This window comes from Leucoraja erinacea, chromosome 15, assembly GCF_028641065.1.
Source record: "Leucoraja erinacea ecotype New England chromosome 15, Leri_hhj_1, whole genome shotgun sequence".
Classification (NCBI taxonomy): domain Eukaryota; kingdom Metazoa; phylum Chordata; class Chondrichthyes; order Rajiformes; family Rajidae; genus Leucoraja; species Leucoraja erinaceus.
The window spans coordinates 31693945-31702960 of record NC_073391.1 but is presented as its reverse complement, the minus strand read 5'-3'; the positions used below and the strand labels follow the sequence as shown (position 1 = coordinate 31702960).

General features: G+C 42.0%; 1 protein-coding gene across 1 annotated transcript in view; it reads left to right on the top strand.

The window, feature by feature from the left end:
* LOC129704133 (metal transporter CNNM4-like) overlaps window positions 1–3242 on the top strand; it is a 54256-nt gene extending 51014 nt beyond the window's left edge. Inside the window, exon 10 of the mRNA XM_055647037.1 lies at window positions 772–3242. Within this exon, the coding sequence (XP_055503012.1) occupies window positions 772–851 (80 nt within the window). The 3' untranslated portion in view covers window positions 852–3242. The remainder of the gene's footprint in view (window positions 1–771) is intronic.
* The last annotated feature ends 5774 nt before the right edge of the window (window positions 3243–9016 follow it).

Sequence of the window (9016 nt, the reverse complement as noted above, 5' to 3'; positions counted from 1 at the left end):
TCAAGGGGTCCAAATGACAAATAAATTGAATTGAATTGAATTGAATTGATCCTGACTATTGGTGCTGGCTGTACGAAGTTTGTACATTCTCCCAGTGACCTTGTGGGTTTTCTCTGGGTGCTCTCTCTTTTCAAGAGAGAGTTAGATATAGCTCTTAGGGCTAACATAATCAGGGGATTATGGGGAGAAAGGAGGAATGAGGTACTTTGGATTTTGGATGATCAGCCATAACCATATTGAATGGCGGTGCTGGCATGAAGGGCCGAATGACCTACTCCTGCACTTATTTTCCATGTTTCTATGCTCCAGTTTCCTCCCACACTCCAAAAAGATGTATAGGTTTGTAGGTTCTGCAAATTGTAAATTGTCCCCAGTATGTAGGATAACGCCTGTGTACAAGGCGATCGCTGGTCGACGAGGGCACAGTGGGCCAAAGGGCCTGTTTCCATGCTGTATCTCCAAAGTCTAACGTCTACAGCATTTTATGCCTTTCCATACTGAAGAGACTACGCAGAGGGGGTAAACAGGGACTTTCCTGAAAGCATGCAATGGTGTCATTTTCTGTCCATTTGTGTTCACAGGAGCATAAGATTAATGTGCCACCCATCTCCATCAAGGGCTGCGGCTTCAATATTGCCATAGAGTTTCAATCTAGGTTTGGTGCTGAAACCCTCAACCTTCTGTCTGACTGAAAAATTGACGCACTTGGTCTTGAATGTTCACCTTCATTGAATAATTTGTCTCTTTGGTCTTTTTTTTTTATTTACCAAGGCAGCAAAAAGAGGAAGAAATCCAGAGACAGTGAGAAGAGCCCAGAGGAGAACTTAAATGCACCTCGACCAAAGATCTGACAGTCACCTCCGTCGGTGTTGCAAGTTCAAAGCAAAAAAGCAACACGCCTACTGGAGGAAGAATCCCCTGCTGCCGACGAACATTTCCTGGCACCAAAACCCAGACTATAGACCGCGATCGTCTGACTCTGGTGCACAAGGAGAAATTAATGTCAACTGGGCAAAGTATCATTGAGCACTTTCCTTCAATTGATCACCATTTCAATTGACCATTTTTATTTAAACTCTTTTTTTTACTGCTTTTGCTTCATTTTAGTCGCCTCCCAAAACCGGACTGACTTGAACTTTGAATCAGGTGATTTTTAGCATCTTATGAGGGACTGTACAAAAACTTTATTTTTCTTTTATTTTTGAGCGGTGATATTGAAAACATCTCCTCCCTCTGCGTCAGAGGTGAAACAACTCTCTGCTATCACCTGCTAATTGAACTTTGCTTTTCCAGTTCACAAGATACCTTTTGACTTGACTTTGTCTTGCAACATCTTAGTGGAGGGGAACTGGGTTCTTCTCGCTGCAAAGATTTCAGCAGCTGTAAACGGAGCAGGACCATTTCCTAGTGAATTTTTAAATATCTTCTAAAGGAATGCTGCACTAGGTTCAATAGAAGTAGTTTGTATGGGAGACTTAACCTGCCGTATTTACCCTGTCCCTTCCATGGCAAGAGGAAGAAGTTTTGTCCCACTTGTATCATCACCCTGCTTAATATATACAAAGCATGTTATAGCACAGATCACTGCAAGGTGAGTATCGAGCTCATAAAATGTATTACCTCAGGTAAATATTTTTTATTATTATCATTTCAAAGGTAGAAATTTATAGTTAGGAAAGTTGTTTTTTTGGTGAATGTATAATGTCACCTGAACTACAGTCTTGGATTTGTGACTTTAATAAGTCTGTTGATCTCCCGTTGAAATATCTAAGACAAGGCTATTGTCAATAACCAATCCCAAGGGTGTAGAAATAGTAGATGGAGTTTAATCCGAGCAAGTGTGAGGTGTTGCACTTTGGGAGGTTGAATGTAACGAGAAAGTATACACTTAATGGCAAGTCCTTTAACAGCATTGATGTGCAGAGAGATCTTGGAGTCCAAGTTCATAGCTCACTGAAAGTGGCAGCACAAGCAGATACTTGTAGGTTTGTAATCATTTGATTGGACATTTTGTTTGGTTTTTAGAAAGTGGTTTCTCAATTTTGAATGTACTCAAAAGTTCATAAATCATAGGAGCAGAATTAGGTCATTTGCCCCATCGAGTCTGCTCTCCCATTCAATCGTGGCTGATCTATCTTTCCCTCTCTACTAATCCATACTAATCAAGCACCATACTAATCAAGAACCTGTTAATCCCATGACGCCCATACTAATCAAGTACCTGTTAATCTCGGTTTTAAAAATACCCAAATGATTTTGCCTTCACAGCCATCTGAGGCAATGAATTCCACAGATTCACCACCCGCTAACAAGTATTGCTGGTGGTTGTACTGAAAACCAGCATTCAGATGCAGGTAGCAATTATGAAAGCAGTTCACATGTGAACCTGTATTACAAATGTTTGAATACAACACTGAAGAAGTCTAATTGCAATTGTGTGAGCCCGTGGTGAGACTTTGTATCTGGTGTACAGTTTAGTTTTAGAGCTACAGCGTGGAAACAGGCTCTTCAGCCCACCGAATCTGCACCGACCAGCACTCCCCACACATTAACACTCTCCTCCACACACTAGGGACAGTTTACACTTGTACCAAGCCAATTTACCTGCAAACCTGTATGTCTTTGGAGTGTGGTAGGAAACCGAAGATTTAGGAGAAAACCCACGTGGCCTCAGGGAGAACGCACAAACTCCGTACAGACATCAAATTGAATCTGACAGCACGCAATTTTCGGGAACCTGGGTCCCCGGTGCTACAAGTGCTATAAGGCAGCAACTCTACTGCTGTGTCACCGTGCCATCGTTGGGCACTTTTCCTAAGGTGTAGACTCCAAGGTAGGAGTGCAGCAAAGATTCAATGGATTAAATTCATCTTAGACGGGAACATGGACAGGAAAGGTTTAGAGGGATATTGGTAAAATGTGGGCAATTGGGACTAGCTTAGATGGTGCATCTTGGTCGACATAGAAGAGCTGTGCCGATGGGCCTGTTTCTGTGCTGCCTGACTATTATAGACACTGCATCACAAATGCAGGTTAATGTTGGCTCACGTTCTGATATTTAATGGAGTAACTCTTTGCAAATTACACTAATGCCTCAATGCCGCATGAAATTGTACAGAGAAGGGAATTACTTCTATTTAAAATCAGTCTTGAAGGAGGAGTAACATTCCTTTAATAAAAAACAGGTTTGTTTTTGAAGTATGTTTTTACGGGAATGCAATTTGATTTTTAGTTATATGCCATATGCCAAACAAAAAAGTTTAAATTTGTTGCCAAGAGAAGCACAACTTCCCAGATCAGTTGGGTCCGAACAGAAAGATGCCATTGAATAACTAAACTTCCTGCCTGAACCAAACCAGGCAAATGACTATTCCAGATTACAGTGTTGCTGAGGCTACATTGGAGTAATGTGTTCAGTTTTGGTCACCGTGCTATAAGAAAGATATTGTTAAGCTGGAAAGAGTGCACAGAAGATTTAGACAATAGATGCAGGTGTAGGCCATTCGGCCCTTCGAGCCAGCACCGTCAATCAATGTGATCATGGCTGATCATCCACAATCAGTACCCCGTTCCTGCCTTCTCCCCATACGTCCTGACTGCTATCTTTAGATAGATATGCCATTTATTGTCACTATACATGTACAATGAAATTAAAAGCTGCTCGTACTCAGTGCATACATATAATTTAGTACAAAAAACAAGAAACAGAAAACAAAAACAGAAGGGAGAAGTGGGGGGGGGGATAGGTGCACAATTCTGCGGCGCTATATACATATGTACAGATGGAAGTCTGGGTGTTGGGCTGTGAAGTCAGTGCATGTGTGAATTAAGAGTAGTTATAATTTTCGGAAAACAACTATTCCTGAGTCTATTTGTCCTGGATTTGATGCACCTATAGCGCCTTCCAGAGGGCAGCAGGTCGAACAGTCCAAACGCAGGATGGGAGCTATCCTTGATGATATTCTTTGCCCTGCTAAGGCAGCGGGAGGTGTAAATAAGGGCCCTTTCTAGCTTTCTCTTGAAATTATCCAAAGAACTGGCCTCCACTGCCCTCTGGGGCAGAGAATTCCACAGACTCACAACTGTGTGAAAAAGTGTTTCTCATCTCTGTTCTAAATGGCTTACCCCTTATTCTTAAACAGTGGCCCCTGGTTCTGGACTAAGGATATTGCCAGGTCTTAAGGGCCTGAGCTATAGGGAGAGGTTGGGCGGGCTAGGACTTTATTCCTTGGAGCGCAGGGGGCTGAGGAGTGATGTTATAGACGTGTATAAAATCATGAAAGGAAATGATAGTGTGAATGCACAGTCTTTTATGCCAGGGTAGGGGATCAAGAACTGGAGAACAATGGTGGATAATTGAATAGAAACCCGAGGGGCAACTTTTTCCACAGAGAGGTGGTGGGTGTATGGAACAAACTGCCAGAGGAGGTAGGAGGCAGGTACTGTAAAAACATTTCAAAGACATTTGGACGGGAACAGATTTCATAGATTCACCACCAAATAGTGAAAGGCTTGCATGGAGTTGGCGTGGAGACGATGTTTACACTAGTGGGAGACTCAGTCAGTATCAGTATCAGTATATCTTTATTGTCATTTTCCTGAGTACTCACACACCCAGAGGAAACAAAAAAACGTTGCTCAACCAGTGTCCATTCAGTGTGCAGTACAAATAACAACAAATAAATAGAAATAAAAATACATATATCATGAACATATTAAATTAAACACTCTACTCTCTACTAAACATCAACAGGCGTTCCAATCGGCAGCTGCTGCAGTGTGTCCAGGATGATGGTTGACTCTATGACTGTAGGTCATAGCCTCAGAATTAAAGGACGTTTCTTTAGGAAGGAGATGAGGAGGAATTTCTGTAGTCGGAGGGTTGTGAATCTGTGGAATTCTTTGCCACAAAAGGCTGTGGAGGCCAAGTCAATGGATATCTTTAAGGCAGAGATAGATAGATTATTGATTAGTATGGGTGTCAGGGGTTATGGGGAGAAGGCAGGAGAATGGGGTTTGGAGGGAGAGATAGATTAGCCATGATTGAACAGCAGAATAGACTTGATGTGCCGAATGGCCAAATTCTGCTCCTATCACATGATATCTGACGGAAGAAATTCATCATCGTCTCCATTCTCAGGGTACATCCTTTTATTATGAGGCTGTGGCCTCTGGTCCTAGACTCTCCCACTAGTGGAAACATCCTCTCCACATTTGCTCCATCCAGGCCTTTCACTATTCGGTAGGTTTCAATGAGGTCCCCCCCCTTATCCTTCAAAATTCCAGTGAGTACAGACCCAGTGCCATCAAATGCTCATCCAATGTTAACCTAAACATCCCTGAAATCATTCTCACAAACCTACTCTGGACCCTCTCCAACAAAGTTGGGATAGTGGTGATCATGGTGTCTTCAGGAGACGCAGGGAAAAGGAGCAAAATGCAAGAAACGATTTTTTCAAGAAATGGTTAGCTTTTTGTGTCTGCACCTCTACTTTGATACTTGAGTTCTGAATGGAAGATTATTTAGGAAGACCATCTGTGGGAATAGGCTTCCCACAATCTTTTGCTTGTAACTAAAGGGGTGGTGGATATGGCAGTGGCATATAAGAGGCTTCTAGATAGGTACATGGATATGAAGGAATATGGAGCATGTACAGGCACAGGAGATTCATCTATCTTGGCAGCATGTTCTGGACAGACATTGTGGGCCATAGGGCCTGCCCCTGTGGCCAGCACAGTGGCGCAGCAGCAGTCTTAAATGGCCTCCTCTTTATTCTAAGACTGTGGCCCCCGGTTCTGGACTCGCCCAACATTGGGGACATTTTTCCTGCATCTAGCTTGTCCAGTCCTTTTATAATTTTATATGTTTCTATAAGATATCCCCTCATCCTTCTAAACTCCAGTGAATACAAGCCTAGTCTTTTCAATCTTTCCTCATATGACAGTCCCGCCATCCCAGGGATCAATCTCGTGAACCTAAGCTGCACTGCCTCAATCACAAGGATGCTGCCTTACAGCAGCTGAGATCTAAACTACGGGTGCTATCTGTATGAAGTTTGAACATTCTCCCTGTGACCTTGTGGGTTTTCCCCAGGTGCTCCGATTTCCTTCCACACTTCAAAGATATGCAAATACGTACAAAGACTGATCGCTGCTCGGAGCGGACTCGGTGAACCAAAGGGCCTGATTCAGTGCTGTATCTCTAAAGTCTAAAGTCTGTGCTGTACTGTTTCATGTTCTAACATGATGGAATCATGTTATAATTGATTGCCCTGTAAAAGAGCATCAGAGGTTGAGGGAAAAGATTGACATTTTGAATGAAGGAGTAAATTAATTGAAAAAAAGGTTATTTGGACATTCAGCTGAGCATATTTTCCTAGATTGTTCAATTCTTAATGTTCCCATTGTGTGATGAAGCATGAAAATTATCGCCATGCGTTGATCCATTAATCTGCGCATCCATGGTCTTTATAACTGATTTAACAGCGTCTGTACGATGTACTAGAGCAATAGTCATAGCAATACACAGTTAGCAAAGTTCCCAACCCATGTAAAGAGCTACAGACAGATTACATCCTAATCCTTTTGGCCGTTAAAAAGAGCTTCCTTGAATATTGAAACAAGCAACTGCAGTTGCTGGTTTACACAAAAGGATAATGTGCTGAAGTAACTCAACGGGACAAGCAGCATCTCTGGAGAACGTGGCTAGGTGAAGTTTTGAGTCTGGACCCTTCTGATGAAATGTCACCTATCCACGTTCTCCAGAGATGCTGCTTGACCTGCTGAGTTACTACAGCACTTTGTGTCCTTTCCTTGAATGTTGTCCAGGTGACTAAATGCCATGCCAGTAACAGAGATTTTGGGGGAGGTGACTGAAAGCTTATACTACAAGCATTCATTTATTATTGTAGGAGGAGAGCTAAGTAGGGCCCAGAGGTAGTCAGCCTGAATGAAAAATTAAAGATGACAGTAAATATTTTCACATGAGCTGATGCATGCCCGCAACTATAAACAGTCGTGTATTTGATCCCTCGCTGTACCACGACAAACTAAAGTTCTAATCCTACTAAGCAAGATTAAACCCCCCTCGAAATGAAGCCTTTTTGAGCTGTTATATGCTTTTACTTACAGATTTATTGTATATACACAATTATGCACAATAAATATTTTATAAACCCTTTCTGCTTGCATGGAATTAATTTCATATCTGAGACAAAACTAACGGAAGGGTTACTTTAATTTGACGTCTACGTGGGGTTGGATATAACGTCTGAATTGAATCAGGGACGATAATTTCATATTTTGGTTTAACTTTCATAAATCCATTGCAATCTGTGCCAGCTAATCTTTGGTGGTAATCAACAGCCTTGACTGGGGTTGTCTTGGCAGGGATTCCCAGCGGAGCTTTGTAAACAAGAACAATGATGGACTAATTGCCATTTGAAATGGCAAGGAAGAGATACATCGTTATTTTCCCTTCCATCCCAGTGAGGAGGTGCCTGGAGGAGAGACATTGTGATGGATGTTTATGTTAAATTTATGTCATTGTGTGTTTTGTTTGCTTTTTATTATTATGACTACATGGTAACGGCATTTTGCTCAAATTTTTTGAATGACAAATAAATTCAATTCAATTCTTAAGACTGACAGCTGCCTCTAAATCCCACCAGTTTCCTACCTGGAGATGCGGAACCGTAAATGCTAGCAGGATGGTATCATTTTCACCTTCTTATTTTAAGCACATTGAAGAGTGTGTGTGTGTGTGTGAGTGTACACGGGTGCGGCTGGTAGAACTGCTACCTCAGAGTGCCAGAGACTCTGGTTCAATCCTGACCTCAGTGTGGAGTTTGCATGTTCTTCTTGTAACCATGTAGGTTTCCTCCGGGTGCTCCGGTTTCTTCTCACATCCCAAAGACTTGTAGGTTTGTAGGTTAATTAGCCTCTGTACATTGTCCCTAGTGTGAAGGGAGTGGATGGGGAAGTGGAATTATGACGTGTGTACGGGTGATCGATGGTCAGTGTGGAGATGGTGGACCAAAGGACCTGTTTCCCTGCTGGACCTCTAAACTATACTAAAGTTTGCAATGCTAGTTGAGGGTGACTCTTTAAACTATCTTGAACTCCTTTTGGTGGCTTTGGGGACCAGTGGAAAGGAAATGTGATCCATTGTCTGAGAGTAGTGATAATTATGAATTCTTTGTAAACTATACAAGAACCATGTATTCAGTTTCATTATTTATAATGCACAGCTTTATGTATATTTCAAGACCAAAAAAGTATGTTTCTGTTGATAGTTCTGAAAAGCATGGCCACTTCAGTGATCCAGATACCTTTCCTCTCCCAAGTGCATGCAGAAGTTATTGAAAATTCACGCAGGGAATTAAAAAGATTGAAATGAGGAGTCATATTTCAAATAGTGCCAATCAAGAATGACCTTCATACTAACATTTTATAGTTTCTCAATGCTAAACAAAAGGTAATTTAATAATAAACTATGACCCACTTAATTGAATTAACAAGTCAGGAGAAATATTCATCCAGCTGCCCTCTCGATCTTATACCACACAAGTTTAACGTCACGAAATACAATGACGTTATTAAGTCCTGCTATAACATAACAAAGTAGTTGAAGTCCTCTGGTGCTGATTTACAAAGCAAATAAAGTAACATTTGAATAAATTCAAGGGAATAAATCCCCTTAGGGCGCGGCATGGTGGCGCAGCGGTTGAGTTGCTGCCTTGTAGCGCTTGAGACCTGGGTTCGATTCTGATGATGGGTGCTGTCTGTGCAGAGTTTGTATGCTCTCCCTGTGACCACGTGGGTCTTAGAAGAGACATAAACGAGTCAGGAGACAGCAAGCGCTTGTAAATTATGATAGACACAAAGTACTGGAGGAACTCAGCAGGTCAGGCAGCCTCTCTGGAGAAAAAGGATGGTGACATTTCAGGTCGGAACCTTTCGTCACACTCTGAAGAAGTCCAAAGAAGGGTTCCGACCTGAAACGTCTATCTTCAGT